This window comes from Anabas testudineus, chromosome 17, assembly GCF_900324465.2.
Source record: "Anabas testudineus chromosome 17, fAnaTes1.2, whole genome shotgun sequence".
Classification (NCBI taxonomy): domain Eukaryota; kingdom Metazoa; phylum Chordata; class Actinopteri; order Anabantiformes; family Anabantidae; genus Anabas; species Anabas testudineus.
In genome coordinates, this window is record NC_046626.1 from 11,245,114 (window position 1) to 11,271,392 (window position 26,279).

Below are 26,279 nucleotides of genomic sequence, written 5' to 3' on the forward strand. Positions count from 1 at the left end.
CATACAAAAGGTGATCGGAAATTAACATTTCCTTGTGTCAAGACCATAACATTTACACAACAATAAATAAAAAAAAAAAAACACATGTATAAATAAAAAATAAATAAACAGGACATTATGTGCCAAAAAATAAAGGCTCTTCTGAATTTGCAGATGGCTTTCACAATGTGGGTTTTTTGAAAACACCTACATAATACTTGCATTCCAGGTCACAGTTTTTAGGATACAACTCTGGGTCGAAAAAGCAATGTAAACCGATAAGGATTACAGTACAGTACAGTACAGCAGAGTACGTCTTTTCAATAGATATTTCTGGGATATATAGTTATGATATCAGTTGTTCTAAAAGCTTATAACAGGTAGTGAGAGTGTAGTGCTAGTGGACTTACTTTTAAACTTGGCTCTAAGTACAAAAGTAAATCCCACCTGTAAAACCCTTCTTGAATCTTGTTTGTATCCAGCTTGACATTCACTAAGGGTTGTTATTGCACTATACAGATATCCCTCAGAAAGGCACTTTTATCCCCACCTCCCCACCAACCAACACTGTTTACCAGCATGTGTGGCACACTCACATTGACCTACTGTACGTGAATTAAAACTGAATCATTTTAAAAACCAACAAAGAAATGCCTTTTGGTATCTAGTTAAAAACAAATAAAATATAACGAGTGGTAGTAAAAGGTTCCGTTTTCCAGATTAATTTAATCACAAAAACAAAACAAAAAACAAAAAAAAGAAAAAAAGAAAAAGTGCAAAATTGTGTTGCTCCCATAGCCCCTTTAGTAGCTGTGTACCACATAAGTGAAACTTGTTTTTAACAACCATCTAACAAAACAGACAAAAGTGATGTGGGATACTTGAGCATCACAATCGTCAAATAAGGCCAGGAATGTTATTGTGCATGTGAGGTCAAGATCGTAGTGTGATCCTATGGCTGGCTCATATCTTTTTTCTTTAAAAAGGAGGCAAAAAAAAAAAAAAAAAAAAAAAAAAAAAAAAAAAAGTGTGTGCACCGTAGACTTAAGAGGCCAGAAACCAACCGAGGGCAGGAGGGTCTCACACCATCAAAACACTCTTCTTCCTATAGTATCTCTGCGGCAAGGTCACAGCTACGAGTCAAAGGCATGAATGACCTTGCTGCTAAAATACCTTTTGGAAAACAGAGCCTGAAAGCTTTCCAGCTGCAACATTAACTGTGTTCTGTTCAAAGCAAATAAGATCATTTTAGTGTTTAGATATCTTTGAGAAACCATGCCTTGGCTATTGGCTATCAGGGGAAGCTGAAAGTTGCAGGGTTGGTTGGTGGCTTTGAAAGATCCAGCCAAGAAGCAGTGGTTCGAGTGAGGAAGATAATTTGGAGTTTGGGTTTTCATTTAGGTATCTGCCTGTAAGGGATCCTCCATTTCAGGCCAGGTAAGAGTCTTATTTTAGGTACCAATACCTTCCAAGTGGTTACCTTTGAGGCATAAGCTGGACAGGCACAAACCCTCGAGGCAGATGCTGCACTGCGCAACTTCCTGACTGCTTGATGTTTATCAAGGTCAATTAATTTGATAATCAGCTGCCTAAGCGCCTGTCCAGACAAGAATATTGCTCAGGAGTTAAGCAGCCTTCCATCAGTCAACTTAACAGGCGTCAGCCCCTCTCGACAGTGCCTTGAGAAATTATATCAACCAGTCAGGCTGCCTCTAAGGCATCTGCTGCTCAGGGAGCCTAGGAGCACTGAGCCGTGCTCTCAGGCATCAGTGTGGTGTTGAAGCAGCTGGACCACATATCGGAGTCTGTGTCGTAGCTCAGGGGTGCAGCCCATCTCATTCAGCATGCTGAGGAGGTAAGTGTAAGAGACGCGTTCCCGGCTGATGTAGGTGAGTAGGTACGAGTCGTCGGATGACTTGCACAGGATGATCTTTGTATGGTCTGTGTAGAAGTTAACCTGGAAGTTATTGAGAAAAAAAAAAACAACAAAAAAAAAAAAAAAAAACAACAATTAGCATGATGTAAGATAAGAATAGCAATAATCAAATTCACAAAAAAGGTTTTTAATACACTGCTGCATTACTTTTAGTAAATGCATGTAGGACTCTAAAATTTGAATAAATGTTCTGAGCATTTTCGAACCTGCAGAGTGCCATTGTTGAAAAGCATAACAAGAGCATGGTCCGTCTTCACCCATTGGAGTAGTAAAGGGGGTACACCTGAGACCTGCTCCTCGCAATGCAGATCTCCACCCTAAGAAGGATAGGAAACATTCACTTTAGGTCACAAGCTAGGTCAAATATATTTGCAACTGTACAGCCCACCAGCTGAAAAAGCAAATGCATTTCCTCATACCTCCATAAGGTTCTGCTCCATGTAGTTAGCCATTAACTCTACAATCTGTTTCTGGCTGCGAAGCTGCTCAGGCAGAGAGTTGGCAGGGAAAGTGAAGTGTTTGTTGTTGGTCAAGCAGTAGTGGACTGTCCTGTTTAGAAGAATAAAAAAATAGTTTGACTTACTGAAAGTAAGGTAAAATGTATTCAACCAATTCTATTAATATTATTTACTAGACTGAGTAATATTTGATAAGTCAACAAGTCACACAGCAACTGTATACATGACACCTTAAAGTAAATACTGGAGCTCTTAAGATACTTACTGGCGCTGCTCACAAAGGCTGAGGTGTGTCCCCTCATTGAAGAGCACACCAATACTTTGGTTTGACAGCTGGTAGCCAAACCCATATTTGTTCGAGTAGTCGACCCATTTAGTCACCCAAAGGAAGGACTGTGGCCTGGACAAACATGGTGGGTTTCTGGTGGCTGTAGTGGGGGAAGGGGGAATAAATCATTAGTGATTTTGGAACAGATTTCACAGAATATTTGTAATGTACGTGAAGCTTTAAACTATTGTCTGAGGTAAGGAAAGTAGGAGGCTGCTTGCTGGGTTTTTTTTGGCCCGATCACAGATAACATTTCAAAATGTTACTCAGCATTTGCATTATTACTCTTGAGGTTGGACGTATTGGTCAGACTTGCTAACATTAGATTGCCTTAGACCGCTAGTCTGCTTTGCAACCACCCACCTGGAGGCATCGTGGCCAGGCAGCCGTTGAGCACTTTCATGGCTATGTCAGCAACGGCTACAGGAGTTAGGACGTCCTCACATGCTGGAGAGAAAAATAAGTGGTGAGACACTGATCACAAAACAAACAGAGATAACTATCTATTCAGAGGAACTGAAACTTACGTTCAGTGCTGCTGGCCATGGTGCCCTTGAAGGAGCGAGAGATCGACTTCCTGGACTCCTCCTCAGCGGGAGTCTGTTCCAGAGGCACACAGTTCACCAGCTGACCGGTGGGAGAGGGCACCTGAACAGCAACGAGAGATGTCATGTAACACACATTCATGAACAGAGCAAAGAGCAGAGGATGGAAAAAACTAATTACATGCCAGCAAAAATAGTCACAGAATTAAAAGCAGCTGCCCGTTTGAGCGTCTGTGTGTCTAAACAAAGACACGGCCAACAATCATTGTTTTTATTTAACTTCTGCAAGAGCTCGAACTGTTGCTGCCTCAGCGGTTTTGAATGTTTCAATTTTGAGCATCTTACTGCCACTGCACTGAAGTGAAACTACTTTTAGTACCTCTGTTTCCTTTTGTGTGCTGGTAGGCATGCTGCCAGTTTGATGTTGCTTGAATGTCATGTTCCATTTTCCTTTACGTTTGGCAGCTTTCACATTTTTAACTAGCGTGTAGTCAGGGGAAAAAAAAAAAAAAAAAAAAAAAAAAAAAGGATTGGCCAACAGAGCTTCCGCTTGTAGTGGAATTTAATCTCAGCCCTAGTTGTGAATCATCTTTTTAAACAAATAAACGTGATGACAGTGTAGCGGGAAAAATATGTCGCGGCGTTCAAGTGGCAGAATGGAATTGGCGACGTGTACTTTGTGCGTCATTAAATATTAACTACGAACATGAATGGTACTACATCTCTCCTCCGACTTTCACTTGTCTGTTGACTGTTTACTGTTGACAAGCTAAGAGAACGTCTTGTGTGCCACACCTTTTTAAAAAGCAGTCTCAGTAAAACAAAAACTGAATCACCGAATAATTCAAAACAATCCTTTGGTTGAATAATGTGGCTCCATTTTCAGTTTAAGGACTTTAACCCCCACACCTGAACTCCCCTTCTTACTTAATTAGTGGCTTATTTCAAGTGAACAAGGTCAACAAATAAATAAATGATAAATAAAAACTCACCTCATTGGGTCCCACCGTCTTGTAGCTGATCTGTCGGTTAATGGAACATTTAACGATTCCAGAGACCAACTTGGAAATGTCTTTGTCGTCTTTTTCCTCGCATGGAATTTTCTCTACTGCAAGAACAAGATTCTTTCATTATAGTCACGACAAATATGTTGAAACACGGGAGCATTTAAATACCTACAGCTCTTCGTGGAAATCAGAGAAAACTGAAACTGAAATACAACGATGTCACAGTTTAAATATTCTATAACAGTATGAACACAGTGAGTCAAATATCTATCTAACTCCATCACATGATTATTGCTCATTGCAGCGCTGTCGCTTACCTTTTGCTTTCTTCTTGCCAAAGAGGCTCTTGGCCATCTTAGTGAAGAATTTTTTGGCAGGGCTGGGGGGGTGTAGCTCAGGCACCATCACACAGCTGTTGGGGGGAAGCTTATCAGGAGTGAAACCCTAGAGGATGAAGAGGAAGGGAACAAGGAGACGAGGTTAGGAAGATCATGTACCAACATACTATATGTTATTTCCAACCACTGCATTTGACCATCTTGTCACTAAACTGAGAAAATTAGCAGGTTTTTCATACTTTGGTGAAGAACTCGTGGTTGAGGATTTGGTCCAGTGTGAGTCTGTCGCTGGGGTTTTTCTGCAGGATGCCTGAGATGAGTTTCTGTGCAGCAGGGGAAAGCGTGGAGGGTAGGTTGTATCGAACTTCCTTTATACACTTGTATGTCTCCTTCAGGTCAAGAGTCTCGAAAGGAGGGTTGCCACACAGCAGTGTGTACCTGAATGTGGGAAACCAAGGCAACCGAATAAAAATAATGATTCAAGCTAAACACGACCTTCCTGATCAAGAGCAAGGTCCTCCTTTGTACAGCGAGAAAACACACGACCAAAATCTAAAGCTCCAATATAAACAAATATCTTTACATACGACTGAACAAAAGCACATAACCCAGTTGAAAAACTCACATGACGCATCCGAGCGACCAAACGTCAGACTCTGTGCCATGCCCCTGTCGGTTGAGCACCTCGGGCGCCAAGTAGTTGGGAGTCCCACAGATCGTTCTAAGAAAACAAAAAACAAGAAAGTTTTATTTATGTATCTTTCTAGTTATTTTATGTTCAATATATGCATCATGCAGAAAAGCAAGCAGTGGTTAAAGCACCCCTCCCCTTTCATTCTTTGTATTCCACAGGAAGGTGTCAAACAGGTACTGAAACTATGCTGAGCGCTACAGTCAACCGTCACTTGGAAACCGGTTTAGTTAGGTACATTCTGGGGGAAATGAGTAGGAGTAACAACGTGCTTGCATCAGTAAGAAGTCTAGGAAATAATTAAAATTAATGGGCAGGAAATTAGCATCCCTCAAGAAACATTATACACTGATCTGAACCCAATAAGTAAAAATCTACATTATTTTGTGATCATTCTGAGAGTTCATGCTGAATCATTTAGATTAAAATAATAATAATAAAGAGTAAAACTCGTACTTTTTCCTCTGTTCAAATGTTTCCAGCTTGGCAGCGAGCCCGAAGTCTCCCAGCCGCAGCTCCATGTTCTCGTTGACAAAGAAGTTGCCTGAAAGAGACAAAAACCATTTGTCCAGTCAGCGTTCCACAGATAACATGTGCCCGGCCGAAGTCACAGCAAATTCCTGGGATGCTTATGTGCGTATGCCACATTTCATTTGCTCACATACCTAGTTTGAGATCCCTGTGTAGGATGCCTCTGCTGTGGAGGTACTTGAGACCGGATATGATCTGTCTGAGGTAATATCGCACTTCTGGCTCAGTGAGCGTGTGTCTCGCCTTCCAAATGTGTGCCAGAGACTGCAGAGACAAAGCAATGACCGAACCGTCAACCCCGCATCCGCCAGTGAAACTGTACAACACAGCTGCACAGGCACCGCAGACAGCAGCAGGCAACACAGAAATATGATGATGCCATGAATCATGTGGGTGCGTGGAACTCTCCATCATTCACCTGACTGTAATATATAAACACTATTAAAAAAAAGGATCCTCTGTGTCGTTTCCGTCACACCACTGTACAGCAACACCAGGCCAGCTAAATAGGTGCACATGCAGACTGAGCACAGTGATCACTCACCTTCCGACTGCACAGCTCCAGGAATATGTAGATGTTTTCGTGGTCCTCAAAATGATGGGAGAATTTCACCACGTGCTTGTGCGACAGGGTTTTGTGCAGCTCGATCTCATTTGTAATCTGTGAAAATGTGACCATGGATCAGTTTGTGACCACATTTCAAATCGCAGCACAATTCAGACACTGAAGTGAGGTTACGCAATGGATTCTCAACTAGACACACTGATAAATGAGTATAATTATGTACCTTGTCCCTCTGGTGTGGTTTGGACACCCTGCTCTGTGGAATCACCTTCACGGCATACGTTTTGTTGGAGGAAAGGTCTGTCATCTCATAGCAGCGAGCAAATCCACCCTTGGGGGAGACAAACAGGGTGATCAGTTAAAGCAGCAGGTTGAAAACCTGCAATGGCCATAAATAAGAAGAGAGGATCGATGTCTGCACAGATATCAAACTGACTGAACGACTCTGTCATTTGTGATGGAGACAAATGGTCTGTTAGATGCAAAAAAAAAAAAAAGGGGGAAATAACCAATCCAGGATTCAACATGACAAAGAGGGTGAAATCTGTTCTGATGCACCGTTTTATAATGAAGGGATTCAGCCTCTTGGGTGGCTGCGGCTGCTCTGATAAGCCTCGACAAATGGCTCCAAATGCCATGTTTACTGCTGCTCGTCCCTTCATTTCTCTCGACGCAATCAAGAGTATATGAGCTTGAGGACAGGAGGGATGAGGCTGCTGCATTCATTAACCGTGAAACTGACGGAAACGTTTCCAGCTCTGCGGCAGGCAGGAGAGGAAACAAAAAAAAAAAAAAAAAAAGACTTGGCCGGCTGCCCGACGCAGAGTATCGATGACAAGCAACATGTTGATACAGTCCTTCCATTCATGCGCGGTGTCAAAACCCATTACAGCGGATATCTTGTTGGGAAACAATGGCACAGTCACGCAGATAGATTTCCGCTTTAACAATCGCCCGAAATGACATTAAAATGCAGGATTTCTGCTCAACGATCATCGCTAGTGGGTCTGAAAATGTGTTTCCAATCATCCGTTTTGCGCTCAGGAGCGGGGCACACCTTGCGACTGATTCACTCCCAGACGCGCACAGCACCACGAGGTCATCGTCCCCTCTTCCCGTTTATTCTAACACACCTGAGAATCAGAAGGTGAGGTTGTTTTTCCCCCCACCAGCTTCTGTTATCAACCTACAACAACGATTCGGTACCGATCTAGTCGTGGTGCTACATCCATTCGTCGCCTCAACACAAAAATCAAACATCGACAATGACTCCGGGGGTGAAATTGACGCGTACCTTTCCCAAAAGCTTCCCTTTACTGTAGGATCTTCCCGTCTTGAAGTCTGTCACCACTTGGGCCAGCTCCGGTTTGGCTTGTTCGTGTTTATTCCTGTTGGTTTTCGCAGGAGCCGAGGATTGTTGAGGTCCACGTTCCGGAACAGGCTTAAATAAATCCGCATTCATGGTGTGGCACGAAATGCGCTGCGCCGCGGTGAAACAACCGGTATCCATTTAACACAGCGGCAGCAAAGGTCCGTTCGTATTTATCTGTATATAAATAAATAGATATATATATATATAAATTTCGCGAATGTACTTTCAGTAGTTGGTCTGGTGCGTACTGATGCGTCCGCCCCGTCCAACTGTCTCCATCTGGCGTGTCTGGGCACGGAGCTCCACGCATATATAGCACCGACGAGCGCCGACGTCACGGAGCTGGGGGGCGGGTGGAGGCAGAGCCAGTCCAGACGATTTGCTCACACACAGTCTCAATCAAAAATGTTTCTAGAAGGTAAGAAAAGTATGAATGGAGCTGCTCATGTCCAAGGGACGCTGTTCCAGCTCCTGTTTCATGTGTCAGATGTGAACAAACCAAATCGAGGGTGGTGGGGGGGGGGTTTCCACTGACTGAGGTCTCTCATGTACTGAGACACAGTTCACTGAGTGACTGGGGCAAAGAGGATCCTGTAAGGTTGTGCAGAGAGGGGAAATCTGCACAGTCTTTATTCTCAGGGAATTTTACCAAATCCCCAGAGACGAGCCTCGTCTCTCAGTGATGGTTCTTTACTACATGTGTAGGTAGAGGACTTAATCAGACTAAACTACTCTTATTTATTGATTTAGATCCAAAATAATCAAAAAGACTCCTGCAGAATATAACAGTGAGCCTTATATTTAATGTAGTAATCCTACAGAGACAGTAATGAGTTTGTTATTCTGCCAGATCCTACAAAATAAAAGCTCAAATATCTACAAGACTTGGGTTTGGATTTTCTTGTCCCCAGACACACGTGTGAAGTACCGATCACAGCTGCCACCTAATGGATGAACCCGGACTTTCATTCTTTTTTTTCTGCAGCTGAGTTTAATAAAGGATCAAAACCAGAAGACACACAGAGACGATTTAGTTCGAGAGCTGTATTTGTCAGCACTGCATGAACAACCTGAGGGCGGCAACAACACAGATGACGCAAACCAGTAAAAGGAAAAGGAAAATAATTACAACATAAATCGTTACATATTCACACAAGTTGGAGAGAGAATTATAACGTGAACAGTGCAACTTTAAATTGAACTTAGAGGAGGAAACTGTCCAACGCTATAAAAGATGCAAGGTGTCTTAGAGAATTACATAGATTGTGTTTCAGAGCATTACAGTGCAACATGAATGAGTAAATCCATTTCCAACAAAGACCCATGCAGTATTGTAAATTATTACATTTGATTAGTGCAATGAGTAGTTCTGTCTTTGTCTTATCATTTGATCTAATTAGGATTTCACACAGAATCAAAGGTACATATGAAGACTAAAACAAAGTGAGGAGAGCCCAGTGGTTGTCGCCACTGACAGAATATGTATGTGACTTTGGCAAATGCTCACTTGAAAACATCTTAAAAATGTGTTCATCAGCTGCACAGCACTGCATTTTAACTACTAATTCAGACTAGTAACTGACAACTTTCTTAAAAATACAAACACACATTGGTCCTTCAACCCTTTCCATCTGACCAGACCACAAACGGTGATTAAATGATGTGATGTCTAGTCGCGCTTAGGTTGTCATGTGCCAAACTGCGCCCTAGTGTTAGTATAGGAATGTTCCTAGCAATTTATTGACAGGTTTTTGCATTATGATCATTGGCTAACAATATATATCAGTTTGTTTTTTTTTCCAAAGATTCATTCCCAGCAGCTGATGAATGAGTTGTATCCTAAATGCTAGTTGTTTGTGGAATTGTTTGATGTTCAAGTCATGTCAGCTGCAGCCCGGAAGAGCTCACTTGGTCCTGCTGTGGAAAAAGCAGTGAGTGCAGTTCAGAGGTCCATCATGTCTTCTCCTCTGAGTTTCTTCTCCTGGGACTCAGACCAGGCTTTGTTGATGGTTCTCTTCATCTCATCATCTCCCTCTTCGTAAATCTTCTTCAATACACTCATCAGGCCTTCACTGGGGTCTGCGTTCCCATCAATATTGGGTTTACTGTTGAGGAAATCATTTTAGTGTGTGTATGTGTTTTTACACTGCCTAATACTAGAGTGACATCTGGTGCACAGATCTGGTATTCCACTTCAATGTTGAGCCTACTGCATGCAAAAAAATGACTGCAGTTTTAAAGTGGCCAGAATAATGTGGGTTTTAAATTATGCAGTATGAGTTCAGTATCTTTAGAATTTAAATAACTGATTTATGTCTTAAGTCGTTGTTGTGTTCTGAACTTACTCTTTCTCTTTAGACTGCTTTTCCACCCTTGTTAGGCAGTCCCACTTCTTCGTTGTCTGCTTCTTGCACATGATCAGGACCATGTCTGTTTTTATCTGTTGCAGGGAGAATAGATGGTTATAGGCTGATACTCACAAGACTGACTGGGTCACTTCACATCTATGCCAACAGCAAATGACAGATGCCAACACTTATCAACATATAAAAACTATCCCTTTACAGAGACATACAGCAAAGGTTGTAGTCACCTTTTTGTAGCTTTCTTTTTCATCAATTGGATGTAAGAGACTGAGGACTGTCATCTGATGGTTTTTCCCAGCTAGATCCTTGACCAGCACGGAAAAAGACCTGCAACAGAATGAGTAAATTCAATGCTAGCAACATGATGAATAATATAATATACTATGTGTTTACACATACATACACTATTCCTTACCTTTCTGTAAACTTCACCTCCACATTTTCTGATGGAATTTTGTGCACATCTTTTAATGTAAGGTAGATTTTGATAAACTTCTCCGACTGGTCCCAAGCTGCACAGAAGATTCAATAGCATGAATACCTTTTATTTATTTTTTATATAATATTTTAGCTGTTATACACATCTTAACTGTTGGATTTTCCAACACATGACTAATAGTGTGATTGGCATTATACCATAATTAGTGATCTTGACTGTGTATGCTGCTTTTGATGCTGCAGATGGGTCTGCCTCTCTTCTGATCTGTTGCTCCCTCTGTTGTCGTTTGACTGAAAGCTCATTCTCCACCTTCTTCTGCTCCTGTTTTAACAGTTCCTGCACTCTTTTCCTCTCTGACTTTTCCAACAGTGACCCCAGTTCCAGCAGGTCTGCCTCCAACTGGGTGATCTGTATTGGAGAAAGAATTAGACCACTGACAAACGTACATCCCTAAATTAGTCAGTTTGACACAACATCATTTTTAGATGATAATACCTTCATTGTTGTTTTAGAGATGAGCAAGCTGCAGTGTTAGGCAAAGTTTGCAAAAAACTAATTAAAACACACATTGAAAGTATCTACATTCACTGTGTCACATAGCTTAGTAGACTACTGTGTATGCATTGAGATTGCACCTGTGAGTTGGGTTTACTGCCTCTGTAGAGAAATAAATCTCATTCACTCTGGATCTTGTCAAACTTACTAAAACTAACGTCACCAGCACAAGCTGAAGCTGCAAGGCTCTGCAACTTTATTGGGCAGTGAGGGGGGCATCCAAATCTTATATAACGTCCAATAATGTGATGCCAGAAGGGGACAAGAACCAAATTTTCAAATTTCATCAGACTGATAGCAGCTCATTTGCACAGAAAACAGAAGACGCAATATGAATTTTAATAACAATAATAATAATATTCCCCTTGTTTCCTCACATTTCTCAGCTAAGACCTCTCATCCCTAGTTGCCTGCGTCTCTCCATAATGGGTTCAGCAGTAGGACAAAGTGTTGCACTTGGCCATCACTAGAATCCGTAGATAAGTACATCTGTCAAACAGTAATGACCAAGTTTTTCCATTTTAAATAAAACCATTTCACTGAGTTCCAATTTGTTCAAGACTATTGGATATATTTATAGACTTTGAAACATTAAAATATGAAAGTATGCTTAAAAAAAATCCGTCTTTTCACAGATCTATCAAATCTTAAAGTTTATTATATTTATCTTTAAGGCGCCTGCATCCCTAATGCTAAAGGATATGACTTGTGATGTGAACTGGTATTTGTGGTCTCCTAATGACTGAAATGTTTTGAGTATCCTGCTGCCACTGGTTTTATTAGTGAACTACTGTGAACACCATAAACAAATAGCTGCTGTAACGTTGCATGTTATGGCTGAGCTATGGCTCGATCCTGGACAGATTTGGTGTGCAACACAAAAAAATTGCATTTTGAATGAATGTACCTTTGGGTCCTTTTCCATCTTAGTGATTTGGTGATAAACTATAACCACGCGTTTCTCTCTATGAGAGCTGATGTTAGCATGTTAGCACTGCGCTGCTAGAATGTTCTGGTAAACTCCAGCTAAAGCTAACGTAACTTACTGATAGCTGCTAGCCTGCTAATACTGACAGACATGAATAGAAACCTATCTTCGCTAGATTAAAAGGCGTGTAAATTTAACCACAAAATGTCCACACTTCTCTTAGCTGAAGATAAGAATAGCAGATTAAAAAAACTAGCTAAATAAATGTTAGTTAGCTAGTTTAGCTTTGCTTTCAGTGGAGCCAACTAAATTCAACCACGTTCTTTGATGCCATACAAACAGTAGTTTTTCTCCGTCCGCGTATGAAAAACAGAATAAAAATCTGCAGTTTACCTGTTCGGATAGATCCATTATGTCTTGTCTTGTCTCGTCTTGATAAACTTTGTCTAACTTGTCTTGTTGTTCACACACAAACGTGTTGATGCTCAAATCAAGCTCTCGCTGCTGCTGCTTCTTCTTCTGGGTTGTTATTAGTGGTTGGTGGGTCAGTCTACAGGATCACTACTGCCATCTGCTGGACGGCAGGGTGGACGTTTATACATATAAATATATAAAAAATAAAATAATAAACTTTAATATAAAAATAATGTTCTTTTAAGTAGAAGCAGGTAATAATTACTTAGCACCACTTATAGTGCTAAATTAATCTGTTCACACCAGGTTTACAGGCAGGTAGTAAGACTCCTTCTTCTTCTTCTCTTTCGGCTTTTCCCATCAGGGGTCGCCACAGCGAATCATCCTTTTCCACCTCACTCTATCATGAACATCTTCTACCCTAACACTAGCCAACCTCATGTCCTCTGTTATAACATCCATATATCTCCTCTTTGGTCGTAGTAAGACTATGATCAACTATATTGAATGCATAGTACTGTTTTTTTTAGTGCTATTACATTACATTTTCTTGTCCTCTTCTGTCCTTATCTAATATAATAAACACTTTTGTTCATGTCTATATTTGCTATGTCAATCTACACTTTTAAAAGGAAACTGGAAACTGACAATACTGACAATGCTTTCAAACATTACTAGTCTCTGTATCCACATATACACTACAAATAAACACATTAGTAATGTACAACTATTTTTATTTAGCATTTTCTGGTGCAGTAACTTACATCTGCTCTGCTGAGGAGTTACATTATCATTTTGTCATTTAATTTTACTTATTTCATCATCAAGAAAACTAAAGCAAGTTATTGACTTTGACAAACATAATCTAAATACAGGAAATATTCTTGTCCTATTCAGCATAAACAAAATATTGAACACATGCTGCAGCAGTCTCAGAGTATTCGCTTTAAACTTTAACACCTTCCAGGCATTTGGAGTCATGGTGGAACTGTTTAACTGTAGTCAATACCTCTAAACACAAGTCCAAAGGAAGTAAGTATTGAATGCCAAAGCTCTGCTCATCTGATGATAATCTCTGAAACAGCCTGTTTTAAATTTTCCAATAGGACTGTAGTTTCCTATGGATCCCTTGTCACCATCTTGCCCTCAGAATTCCTGACATCTGGTTATGATCAGTTAAGTGACGGAAGACAATTCGGCTCAATCGCCATCTCCGCTTCACTCCCCGAGGTCTGGAAGTCATCACACACCTGTTACGTATTCTCACAGGACAGCTGTCTCTGGGCAGAGCTGCAATCTCTTTATCTGCCAACTCCTGCAAAAAAAAAAAAAAAAATTGAAATACGTTTTTTGTTGTATTTGGAACAACATAAGATGATGATATGTCCCACATAATGACATACAACAGGAAATAAGAAGACTCTACACACTGCTTCTTTTCACGCATACAAGAAGATGTTTTAATGCTTGGAAAAATTAAGCTATTCAGATATATACAAGCTTAATTTTAATCCAAATGACCAATGACAGTCAAACTGAGTAGTATTTTAAAATGCATTACCAACAGATCATGCAAAAATCTTCAATATGAGAGCACACTTATTAATTGTTACTGTGTCTGATGTGACTGTTTTGCACCATGTATAAATGGTTTGGTATGTCACTTATACAAATAGAGGTAGTACAAATATTGCAGTTTACCTGTAGCTCTTTGGGAAGGATGGTGTTCTTCCTCAGTGCATTGATCCGTAGCCTCTCGTCAGCATAATCAAAGGCCATCTGTCTCCTCTTGACGTCCCTTAGCATCCTCCAATCAACATAGTAAGCCCTCACCTGCTCCACAGCTCCCCAGCAGGTCCTCAGGGCCTGGACACAGCATCCCAGCAGTTGTTAGTTCAAACAGCTTAAACTGAGTTTCTTGCAACACTGGAGTTAAATGCTACAGGATGCACTGAAAGCCATTTTGCAGATAGTGCAGTGAATTGAATTTAAGTATCTCACTGACATACTGCACTGCCTTGTGTGCTTCCTAAGACAACACCTCTACAATAACATGTTTCCATCTACCTGTGCTCACAGTGTCCACTTTATGTTTGAGCATTACTGTTGTTATGTACTGGACTTCAGTTTTCATATTTAATGTGCTGAACTTACAACTCGTTTCCCCACAAACACCTAATATAAACGTGTAAACAGTCTTGTGTCTTGGTCGTTTACTTGATTTGAAAATCAGACTGAGGCTGACTTTGGTTCAGCGGTGTGACATATTAAAGGTTAAGGTAATATGGTAATAAACTTTATCGCACGACAGTGTAACCTTCAGAAATGACAAAACACGTTTTAACTTGTCACCCACATCAGAAACTCAGTTTCTATAAAGTCAGGATTGTATCAATATGTCATTTAGCAAGATGACTAGCATTAGCTACGAAACTAACGTTAGCAAGCTAGTTAGACCAAAACATACCTTCAATATAGCTTTCTTTGTCATTAGTCTACAACACAGTCTTAATAAGTATACTTATAACTACAAAACAAAACATTAAAATACGCAAGTTACCTGTTTTGGAGCACAAACTGTGGAATAAAGGGCATTTAACCCTAAACATGCTACCCTGTGGGCCGCCATGTTGGATAATTTGCTGTACAAACCACCGAGGAAGGAGGAAGAAACATCGCCACCTGTTGGTCAGGAGGGACAGTGGCGACAAATGTCAAGTTATTGAACAAAGCAAATATTATTCAAGTTGACCTTCTCCATGACAGTAAGGTCAGTATTTTGTGCAAATATATACACAGGTGATTTATTTTTACTTCATTTAGGGTATTTTGTGCTCATATGCCTTTAATACATACTGTATCTCTCATAATAGCTAATACAAACATGAGTAAAAAAACAATTGTTGATCATTTTCCTATAAAGACAGAAATGCTGTCAATGTTTTATTTAGACAAGTGTTAAAATTTTATGCAATGAGTAACAAAAACTAGTAATATCTAGGTTTAAATGACAGAAAACTGACATAAGATTTAAAGAACTTAATTCATTGAGAAAACTGCTATTCAGTTAGATTATTCATGATTGAAGAAAATATCTGACAACGATGGTATCCTGTAAAAGATTTACCTTTCCCCTTCCACTTTAACTGGGTTGTGACTTGAATTTTTAGACTCCTGTGGTAGAAGACAACTAAAACCTACAGGTGTCAGTGTTGTTCTGTGATTACAAATTAGTATTTTCTCTCCCACTAAAGGAGCAGTGTCTCTCTTTAAACTAAATCTAACCCTTATGTGTGACTGAAATCCTACTCTTATATAGTTTAAAACCTGGACCCATCTTTTTTCCCTTGACACCCCTAACAATGAAACGCTTGTGTTTTAGGGACGTACACAGTGTACATAACAGTGTGCCGGTCTTCTTTCAACATGTGGTTTAGCAGGACATAGTCCCAGTGTTTTTTCAATAAAAGAACACTTAACAATAGCCTCAGATTCTGCTAAAGGTTTCTTACAATGCCCATTACTTTTGGAGCCTAATATGGATTGTTGGATAAATATTAACATATGACAAACTTCAGGCAGTGCTTTGTCCATAGAGAGCAACATTATACAGCAGGCTGGAAAATCTGTACAGGCCTCTGAGCAATGAATAAAATCATATTTAAAAGTAAACAACCTGCATCAGTGTTTATTCTGGTGGCATTTGTAGAAATTATTGTGAAAAGTCTAGTGAATAAAATAAAGTCTTAATAAACTTAGCAACTTTTTAGGTGGCATGCTAAAACTCAATCTGGCTGTATGTGCAAGTTGTTTAACATTATGTATCATATATCTTAAAACATGCATAGACTGACCGACTTTGTTGTATTGCTGATGCTGACCTAAAAAAGATTACACAAAACACTACAAAACATTTACTTTTGTCTGAGCAATGACTTAAAAATATAGATAATATCAATTTATGCGTATTAATTACATGTCTAACTTCACAGTTAATTTATACTGGAGTTATTGGTTTCAAATGCAAATGGACTTTCAAAAGCCTAAAACTGACAGTAGCTTACGTGTTGTTGTTTGTGTAGTGGTTGTGACCAGAGGGTCACAGGTCCAATCTCAAGACATCCAAGAAAAAAAAAGAAAACAGCACCACTGTGTTAAATGTGTGTAACTACATTGTAAATTAATCTGCAAGTATTTTTTAATTAAGTCAACCTAAATAGCTACGTTTTGTATTTTCAAGCTAATTTAACTTAATTTTTGAGTTTTTTTGACAGAACTAATAAACATTAGTTGTCTTTTATCAACTCAATTCTCAGCATGCATTTTATAAAGTTAATGTTCTTTTTACGTTTTAAAATATTTATGGCAGAAACTTGCAATGTGTCTTAAATAAATACATACATTAGGTTGTAGAGGTTGTGTAAGTTAACAAAACTACAAGTATTGTAAATATTAGATTAAATGTAATTTATTTTCACACAACTGATAATTCCAATGAAGCTAGATTGAACTAACTTGTGTTTTAAGTAGAAACAAGTAAAAGTTTACAGTTTATGTGAATGTGAGAACCTACTCTAAATAAATAAAGGTTTAAAAAGTAAGTTTAGGGTCCTGTTTTCATAACTTACAAAACCACAAACACAGTAACTGAGCACAGAAGTTCATTTGTTGCATGAAACGATAATTTCTTCATTTAATTGAGGTCAGGATTTTCAACTGGCTTATACTTTTTTAGTTAGAAGGCAGCAAATCTTTTTAAATCACTGTAATTGTGAAATTATAGTTGTCAACTGGAGAAAAAAATGTTTTGTTCAGTTGTGGAGATTTGGAAAATACAGCATTGTCATCTGACAGCAGTAGTATATCATACTTAAACTGCTTTTTGGCCCTCAGCTGATTTTGGCTTATAGTTCAAAGCTCTTAGGTGGAAGTTCCCAGATTGCCAGGAAGGCAAAATCATTCTTTGTGTAATGTCTTTTACCTCCATCAATTTGAGATGTCAAAGGTAAGAAGGGATCTGAAATACAACCTTCTACATATTGTGAAATTAAATGTCCAGCTGCCAGATTCTTCCAGCACAGATAAAGCTTTATGTTAGCTGGTAAAACACCGCTCTACTGGAGGAGTTAAACATCCGAAGTTAAACATACTACGATCAGCCAACTATGCAATAAAGAGTAACTGTATAGCTAATTGAACAACTGCATTAGAAAAAGTGAAGACACAGTATGAAAGCAATGAGACCATGTGTTAGAAGCGGCTAACACAGATAGCACAGCAACAGATAGAATCATTTTAAATGGCATCATCCTTGTCATCAGTGCTCCTCTGAACAAGGCATCTATCTCCATTTTCTCATAAGCAGTGTGGAGGAAGCGGGGTTTACTGTGGCTCATATCAAATTTGACAATGGCAATCAGAAACACTTCAGCTGTTTTATCTGACCCTGAGTGTTTTGTGTTAAGAAAACATCAGTAAGTTTTAGTCATTATGAGCAGATAATCCAAACAACTGCACAATAACAATACTGCCTTTTTTTCAGCACAATGTCAAATGAATGTTTGAACATGTAGAACAGTGTCTCAACAGCGGTGCAGTTGTTTGCCTTACAGGGGATCAACGCCTCCTGCTGGATCATCACAAAGACTTGAGGGGTATGGGAACAAAGCCATGCAATATAAAACTGATGTGTTACTGAGACAAGTTAATATTTCTAATGATGCAGCAGATTAGGGGCAACATCCACAAAACTGTCAGCAGGTCAGTGCACAGGTTACATTTTCGATTTGTAGCACCATGTAGTTAGGGCAACAGTGGCTCAGTTGGTAGGGCTGTTGTCTACAAACCCCCAGGGTTGGTGGCTCGATTCCCACTCCCCCATTGTTCCATTAATATGTACCAGACAGACAGACACCAACTACCTTTCTGTTGTTCATCAGCTTAGTGGTTTAGGCATTCTCTCATCGCAGCCTAAACAAAATGATTAAAGTAAACAAGAGTCCTCGGGCTGGTCAAGCATTAGGCTGATTTTAAAGATTAAAATATGACAGGATGAGTATGTTTCCTGTGGCTGTGTAGGACACTATTTTACTCCACTACAGAAAAAAAGGAACAACATTTTCCTCCCTAATCCATCTAACCTTTCTTGTCAGACTGACTTCCTTAACTCCCATAGTTTATTGAGGAAATGCAGGAAAGATAAAGCTAAACACATAAGCACTAGTCACAGCAACATTTTAATGGTCACAAATCAGCTTTATGTGCCGTCTTTCCTTGTCTTTCCTGGTGGGTGGCTTTGCCCTCTTTGACCTGTGTGCAACAGTCGGGTCAAAAGTGTTGGCAGTGAGTGATTTAAAGTTGCATGTGCTATAGTTGGAGTATAGCATCAGGGTGTACTCCAATGGTAGTTTAAATATTTGAATCCGGTTTGATGTTCAGTTGTCTCCAGCTGCCAAAACTAAATATTAAATATATATGATTTAACATTACATGGTGTCATAACTTTTCACAGAGAACAGAGATGTCCAGCCTGTCTAACAAACGTTAGATAACCAGTTCTGTGCTGCAGCCCAGTCAAAATCTAACATTACCAAGACAGGCAGGCTGTTTACATGTAAATAAGTGAGTGTGGATTTTATTGGAAAGTAAATGTTGGACAACTTAGAATGGTCTATTATGTTTTGATCCATAAGAAATTAAAAACACTTCCTTTTGTTTCCTTATTCTATAATTATAGAATACGGCAACGTCATTTACAGATAAGCTACAAAACACTGTGAATAAGTCCTTTTTTCTTTCAAGACAAGAGTCTTTTTGTGTTGGAAAGTGGTTTTTATTTATAAAATATTGCTTTAGTGTCTATTTTTGTCTACACCATACTGTCTTGAAGTGTCAGCAAAGTATTTTGTCTTAAAAGACCAGTCTATACAAATGCGGTTGTGCATTTATATGGTTCGTTTTAAATATGCCACCATTTCTCTGAAACCATAATCAAGAAAGAAAAATGTAACAGTGAGACATTTCCTGTATTTCCCCTGCTGGGTAAAATAAATAACTCTCCTTGAAATGTCATAAACTTTTCAATAGGCCACAGTTTTCAAGCCTTCAACTGGACCATTATTCTATGCCGGACGTCTCTGGCAAACATTTCATGCCAAATGAAAAGAACCAAGCACATGTTACAGGGTTTAAAGGTGCTTTAATATGCAAAACACTGACAAAGCAAACCACTCAGACTGGATTTCTGATCATGGAAAACTCATGCAGCAGTGCAATTATAGTTAAACACTCTATGAGTGCACCTTGGGAACAACTGAAACAGCAAAATTAGGGAAGAAAAAGATCTTTTGGGCCTCCCAGCACTTTATAACTAAACACACTATTGAAACAAATACTGTTAACTTTTAGCTTCAAGGTGTTTGCTTTGATCTTTGATATTGCATTTCAGCCTCTGTAATGAATTCAAAATGAGTCTTTGTGTTTCCAGATTTGTCTTTAGAAATGAATATTACTGTAACAATATTTGTTAAATGGTGAACACACACACACACACACACACACACACACACACAAAGACTTTACGTAACATGCACTGAATCAGCAGTTCTCCAGTCATTACAATATCTTTACTGACCTGTCAGCATGAGGAAGGAATTCCTTCTTTTAGTAATAACCGTCCATTTGAAACACATACAGCTCATTTAGCAAGAGGCCATGACCTGACTCACTCAGGTTATGGCCTGCTTTCCAGACCTCATGAATATCTAGCATTCCTCCAGGAGACAGAGACCCAAACAAGGAGAAAACGAGAGAACAGGTAAGTATCTACATATACTGTTTGTGAAATACATGAATATAAGAGTACAATATGTACTGTGTGCATACAAGTAATTCTGTGCAACTAATTAGTATCAACCACAGATGAGACCCATCTCTAGATATTCTGCATTCACCCATCTAAAGCCAAGGGGCTCCTCTTCTGAATGAATGAAATGATTCTAATTGTTCTTTTTTTTTATAAAAGCCACAGTGGTGTTCTCTTGATTTTATGGATAACTGTCACTCAAAAAAAAAAAAAAACACTCCAGGATGATTAGATCTGACTTAAAAATAGTCCAGCTACCGGTCCAGGGTAGAGAAAAGAAGAAAGAGACAAAAAGGGATACAGACACATCTGTGATTATACTTAGTAAAGGGACCACCAACACTCTAGGAAGTACAGGCCGCAAGCTTTCAAAATAAATCTTTCAAGACCCAAGAGAATCAGAAGGGTAACTCCTGGTGCCATTTTACAAAGCTGCCATAATTTTCTTTGTGTCAGAGTGTGAGCAAAGGTTGATTGATACAACCCCTATTTTGACCATGTTAATAAAAGGAGGTAATGAGTAAAGAGTGTGTGCTTAGTGTGTTATTCATCACTGTCACTGCAACATAATCTGTAACTGGGTACATCTAGTTTCTAGAGGAGACCCTAAAGGTCTTGGCCTGTCAGCCAGAGGCCAACTCTGTTTTCACTGCCTGCTGAAATACAATAGCTCACACAAAAAAAGTACATTTCACAGTGAGGCAGTGCCAGTGTAGAGTTATACATCATCCTCTTTATTTTCTTTCTTCCTGAAAAACAGAACTGGTCCTTTTCCAGGAGAAAAATCACAAAATCTACATCATGCAATAACTTTCATGACACATCTTACCTGGCTGAACGTCTCAGCTTTTAAAATTCTCATTTAGTTTTTCCTCTCCGAGGCAGAAAAAACCCCACCAATGAGTTTCTGAGAGCAAAAGACGTGAACATTGCTGGGTTATGTCTGTTATGAGGACGCAGGGGTCAGGTCTCCACACAACATTTCATGACAGGATGACTGACCCAACCCTGAGGACTGGTATCCTCATCAGCCCAGGAAGCTCTGTAACAGCTGCTGACACCAGATCATCTGTCAAACTCTGGCTCGACTTGCCTTGTCCAATCAACTCATTTATGAGCTTCACTGATCGTGTACATATGAATTAAGATCAGCAGGTTCTTCTTATTTGAACTGTAATTTATGTAAGTGGCTTTTACTTCACTGTACCTTTGTGAAATGTTGAGATAAATGGATTCACGGTTTGTGATCTGAAGCAGAGGCTGCGTCTGTGCTCACAATGTCACAGGTCAGCATCCAGACCACAGCCACCTTGCACCATTGTCAGATCATTTTTGTTGCTTTCCAGCAGTCAAACAAAACAGAAGCTACATTAAAAATCTGTCTTCATAATCTGAAATCTGGCTGTTTTGACAGTAGTTGAACAAAATAGGCAGATAAAGATAATAGAGACAGTTGCCATACATATATTGTGTGTAAAGATAATTGACAAAGAACATAAAAACCCACTGTACTGTGCATTACAAATAATTGAAGACAGAACAACTGCTTAAAGATTGTGGACCTACAAAGTCCATGAGTGTGTGTGTTCCTTCAGTCGTACATGCACAATGTGGTAGGCATCAAAGAAAGCTGAACACAAAACAAGGAACCCATTCAACCAAAGCACCATATGGCATTCGTTTGTTTCCCCTTAAACAACGTAGGCTTTATCTGCACTGTATCCTCTAATCTGATCAGCTTTTCACCAAAGTCACACACGTTCACTTTACATTGGTAAAAAAAAAAAATCAAAACTGCCTCTAAGACATTTGACAATTGTAAACATGCAGAATGTGGCACTGAAGCCAGCTTTAGGTCTCACTTCATCAGATCTGATCTCGTCATTTCCATGTAAACAACAAGAAAACATTTTGTTTCTATTTTGCATGTTTAGACAGGAATGGAAAAATTAACCGTTTACCACAATAGTGGAAAATCGTCAGCTTTGAGTTGGCTGTGTTAATCCGGTCTAATAACCTCCAGACAAGCAGGACATCTAGTCAGTTTTAAACACATTTCATGTGTTAGATATCTGTGGCTGCTATTTGGATCTGTCTGTCAGTTCTCATTTTGTGCACAGGCCTCATGGTGTAGCTGCCCTTCAGCTCAAATCTTCCATCTCAATCAACAGTTTCCAGATTCACAGGGAAACACACTCCGCTCCCCTTACCACAGTTAGCCTGTGCATGATTAAATATACCATATGGTTCAAAGGGTACAGTTAATGTGCTTTTTGTATGCTTACTTGAGATGATCGAATGAGGGTTCAGGTTTGAGTTACTGAAAGCAGTCATTTGAGCAGAGACAGACAGGCATCAGTTTTAAATCACTGATGCCAATTTAATGTACTTACCATAATGTTGCCAGAAGCCTGAGACACTCACTCTCTAAGTAGAGGGCTTATCTTATATACTTGGTGAGTGTTTTCAAAATTGGTGCTAAGTTTGAAACTTTAGGGTAACTAGACATAGTTTGACATTTTGGAAAATATGCCAATTTACTCTCTTGCTGAATGTTACATTTCAAAATGAATAGCACTCTCTGTTCAGACATGACTGTACAGCCACCGTTAGCTTCACTTGGCATATAAAGTGGAACCTCATGCACCTATAAAATACATTTTTGTTTTTTGAATAGACTAGACAAATGAGTTCTAATGTGTTCATTACTCTCTATTTCAGAGGTGTTTATGTGCCTGTGAGACCAGCTGCTCCCAATCTCAGCCTTCAGATTAGGCCAACCTTATGGGTAGTGTGTAGTGGGCAAATAAACAGTGCCCGGGTTTTGGGAGCAGCAATCAGCAGCATGGTTCACTCAAGCTTAGGCACAGTTGGTAACATTACAGCAGATGGCACAATGTATTACTGCATTGTTACATTACTGAGTAGTTCGACAGCAGCCAGAGCTGTGAGTTTGATAGAAAAGCTCCCAGCTATAGACAAATATATGACTCAGGCTTGCAGATGCAAAACTGTCTAAATCAATGAACCATATTTTGACCCCAGTAGGGACTCATCAGTCTGGCTTTATCTTTTTCCAACACATGCCAATACACCGATATAGGACTTTAGGGAGTTAACCACTGCTCCACACTACAAAAGCCCTCAAGGAGGTTTTAGGCATGGCAAATTTTTACCATAGATTAATTCCCCATACTGCTGACTGCTCGATACCACCTTTAAGTCGTCAAAACACCAGATTAAGTGGAATGATCGAGGCATTTGTGCAAAAATAGCAAAGCTGCAGTGAGCGTAGATGAGGGGGGAAAGTATGAAACGTGCAATTAGAAATCCAAATCTAAAATGTGGCTGAAGAAACACCATGATGAATCTTTGGCATATGTAAGAAACAACAACACACAGTAAAAGTTTACACTTTTACAGAACTATGAGACTACAGTCCAATAGCTTTGTGTCTACTGAGGTCACTGATCACACAACACATGAAAAATACCTACAACACTACATTTGTACATTTGTCTTCAGGATGACTACCACTGCATTTAATGTTGTGAGAACACAAGAACAATGTAAACCACAAACCAGATCCCAAGCAAACTGCAAGAAAGGAAGCTGTGGTGTCTGAGCCAGTATTTGGACCACAGAAAAGGACACAAACAAGAGAATTTTTTCTGATTAAGCATTTTTGTTACTGTGAAGCCCCCAGCATTTTTCTAAATCTGTGTATTGTAAATCAGCCAGTTCTGAGGAACTTCAGATTTAAAGAAAAGCATCAGAAGGGGGAAAAAGACTCACAAGAAATGAACCATATCCACCTCTGCTCATACGATAGTTATAGCCTTGTTTTAGAGATGATTTCAAGAGATAAAAAGATGCTAAAATAAACACGACAGGTGTAGATAGTTAAATTACTAGTAAAAATGTCTGATATGGGAGTTAAAAAAAATAAATAAATAAGTAAATACATTTCATAGGTGTGTAGGCACATCATATAAGACATTGTTATTTTTTTTTAAAGAAAGAAAACAGATAACAGACATGCATCCCATTAAAGGAAACATAAAACTCACTCTGCTGGAGTTGTGTTACATCAGCTGCTGCTGTGGGGTATGTTCCCGGCATGGGCTGAAACCAGCAAGCACTTTTCTCTGGAAGTATAGTGACATGCATGAAATATTTAATCATTGTCCCATGAAGCCCTGTGAATGTCATCCATTCCCACACAGCACGTCCTAACACCAGACGAGCACATGAATGGACTTCAGTGTGATGTGTATTCTTTGTGTTCACTGAAGCTGAGGATTCCCTTGTTTTGTTAGGAACGATCAGCACATCTGTTGAGTTAAAATGAGGAAGCGATGAGTGGATAGATAGATCAGAGCATGCATAAACTCATTTAAGGTCCCCAGCTCTCTCTGTTCGGGCAATTGACTAATTTAATGCAGGGAGTTGTAATTCCAAAGAAATGAAGTAAGGAATGAATAATGCTTTTTTTCGAGAAATAAAGATTAGTCAATCAAACCACAACGCGTCCATGAGAAGCTCTTTCTTTTCATCTATTGATCTCAAAAGCTGCAGTCCGACTGATTAGTCGGCGTGTGTTCCTGCATTCCTTTGTGACTGTGGAATTGGCTGACCTATGTCCAAATCCTAGAGCCTGTAATTGGGTCCAAACATTTGAAGCTGATCTCAGATAAGCAACTCCGAGTCTGCTCACATCTCACAGACATGCAAGGATACAAGTGCTGGCAAAAACATGCATACTGAACATGCAGCCTCTTGACTCCTGCAGCCTGTGAGTATCCCTTCTCCTGCTGCATCTAGTAGTATTTGTGTAGTAGAAGTATGTCATGGATTTTATTAAACATACACTGTATTGCAGTCAAATTAACTGCACAGTGTTAACTGCACTCTTAAACCAAACGCAGGGTAATTATAAAGTCACTGTGTTCACATCAGATGCATCTTCTTCATCTCCTTTTCTTCCTCTCCTACCAAAATATGATTTAGGTCATCTTACCCTCCACTGTAACAGAGTTAATTAATACAACCCTAGATTTACATCTACACATCTGTCTTTCTAATGACAAAGACCGCAGAGCTTTGTACTTGTTAAAATTAACATTTCAACAAGATAAAAAGAGATAAAAGGAAACTTAATTAATCTTAGTCTTTATTCTGTAGGCGCAGTGTAATTGAAAGTGTCCTAGTTTCATACAGTAGCTCTCTGATAATGGAAATTAGTCAGATAGGTAGAAAGCTGGTGCAGGATAAAATCTGAGACTGAGCATCAAATGCATTGATGTTTCAAGGTTGCATCTTAACTTTCAGATGTAATTGAAACATTTTATAATGACTGTGTTATTATGGAGAGTCCAGTGATTCATTCCACTTTCAGAGCAGTTTTCTCCCAAAGAAACAAATTTTGACAGATATTATTTTTTATAAATCATGTTGCCTTTTAACAACATAGTTGCATCACATCATCATCACTGAATCGTCAATACACACTAAGTGAATACATTCTAGCCCATGGATGGGCCACATATTTCTGTTCAAACCTGACCTGAGCTCAAGAGTGTGATGGCTGAACATGACAAGCATGTTGAGTGACATGTCCAAACCAGACTTGAGCCCAGTGCTTGTGCGTGACTCTGACTCAGCTTGAAACATCAGTCTCCTGAACCCTACCTGGACCCAAACATGATTTCTAAACAGTTTTCCCTTATGATACATTGTTTAATCATACTATTATTACTATTATACTTCACACTACACATATACATACTGATTTGTTCAAACCACAAATGTCTCTTCATTATTTTCTTAAAACAATGTACCAAAGATGTATCTCCATATTAATAGTAGAAATAAATCATCTGTCGGCCTATAGACCTTATTATAGTCTATAGTCATGATTTCGCCTCAGTGTTAGCTGGAGGCACAACAAAAGGAAACTGGAA

At 39.3% G+C, this 26,279-nt stretch overlaps 3 protein-coding genes across 3 annotated transcripts; all 3 read right to left on the minus strand.

Annotated features, from left to right (window-relative positions):
• Positions 1 to 462: 462 nt before the first annotated feature.
• On the minus strand, positions 463 to 8,021 carry plk3 (polo-like kinase 3 (Drosophila)). The gene is made up of 15 exons (XM_026375079.1): positions 7,673 to 8,021; positions 6,602 to 6,709; positions 6,358 to 6,474; positions 5,948 to 6,077; positions 5,739 to 5,826; positions 5,217 to 5,312; positions 4,831 to 5,029; positions 4,571 to 4,697; positions 4,239 to 4,354; positions 3,229 to 3,349; positions 3,065 to 3,148; positions 2,639 to 2,801; positions 2,335 to 2,464; positions 2,122 to 2,232; positions 463 to 1,936 (listed from the first exon to the last, which is right to left on the minus strand). Exons 1-15 carry the CDS (start codon positions 7,886 to 7,888, stop codon positions 1,739 to 1,741), a joined length of 2,004 nt encoding a protein of 667 aa, XP_026230864.1. The 5' UTR covers positions 7,889 to 8,021; the 3' UTR covers positions 463 to 1,738.
• A 758-nt stretch (positions 8,022 to 8,779) lies between these two features.
• On the minus strand, positions 8,780 to 12,578 carry cacybp (calcyclin binding protein). Its single transcript, XM_026375517.1, has 6 exons — positions 12,432 to 12,578; positions 10,753 to 10,963; positions 10,532 to 10,628; positions 10,344 to 10,443; positions 10,096 to 10,190; positions 8,780 to 9,855 (listed from the first exon to the last, which is right to left on the minus strand). Exons 1-6 carry the CDS (start codon positions 12,447 to 12,449, stop codon positions 9,693 to 9,695), a joined length of 684 nt encoding a protein of 227 aa, XP_026231302.1. The 5' UTR covers positions 12,450 to 12,578; the 3' UTR covers positions 8,780 to 9,692.
• Positions 12,579 to 13,177: 599 nt separating this feature from the next.
• mrps14 (mitochondrial ribosomal protein S14) lies at positions 13,178 to 15,131 on the minus strand. Its single transcript, XM_026373777.1, has 3 exons — positions 15,013 to 15,131; positions 14,154 to 14,318; positions 13,178 to 13,767 (listed from the first exon to the last, which is right to left on the minus strand). The coding sequence occupies exons 1-3, from the start codon at positions 15,079 to 15,081 to the stop codon at positions 13,585 to 13,587; spliced, it is 417 nt and encodes a 138-aa protein (XP_026229562.1). The 5' UTR covers positions 15,082 to 15,131; the 3' UTR covers positions 13,178 to 13,584.
• Between the last annotated feature and the right edge of the window lie 11,148 nt (positions 15,132 to 26,279).

What these genes read in the sequence shown, in the direction of transcription:
- plk3 (XM_026375079.1), bottom strand. Translation starts at nt 7,888, where the DNA reads ATGGATACCGGTTGTTTCACCGCGGCGCAGCGCATTTCGTGCCACACC. An exon ending in TGGAGCTGTGCAGTCGGAAG is followed by an intron (nt 6,078 to 6,357) that starts GTGAGTGATCAC and finishes TTGTCTCTGCAG; the next exon opens with TCTCTGGCACACATTTGGAA. An exon ending in AGACGGTGGGACCCAATGAG is followed by an intron (nt 3,350 to 4,238) that starts GTGAGTTTTTAT and finishes GTTGCTGTTCAG; the next exon opens with GTGCCCTCTCCCACCGGTCA.
- cacybp (XM_026375517.1), bottom strand. An exon ending in AGTCAAGATCACTAATTATG is followed by an intron (nt 10,629 to 10,752) that starts GTATAATGCCAA and finishes TCTTCTGTGCAG; the next exon opens with CTTGGGACCAGTCGGAGAAG. An exon ending in GAGGTGAAGTTTACAGAAAG is followed by an intron (nt 10,444 to 10,531) that starts GTAAGGAATAGT and finishes ATTCTGTTGCAG; the next exon opens with GTCTTTTTCCGTGCTGGTCA.
- mrps14 (XM_026373777.1), bottom strand. Translation starts at nt 15,081, where the DNA reads ATGGCGGCCCACAGGGTAGCATGTTTAGGGTTAAATGCCCTTTATTCC. An exon ending in CAGTTTGTGCTCCAAAACAG is followed by an intron (nt 14,319 to 15,012) that starts GTAACTTGCGTA and finishes TGCTGTGTCCAG; the next exon opens with GCCCTGAGGACCTGCTGGGG. An exon ending in TCCTTCCCAAAGAGCTACAG is followed by an intron (nt 13,768 to 14,153) that starts GTAAACTGCAAT and finishes TTTTTTTTGCAG; the next exon opens with GAGTTGGCAGATAAAGAGAT.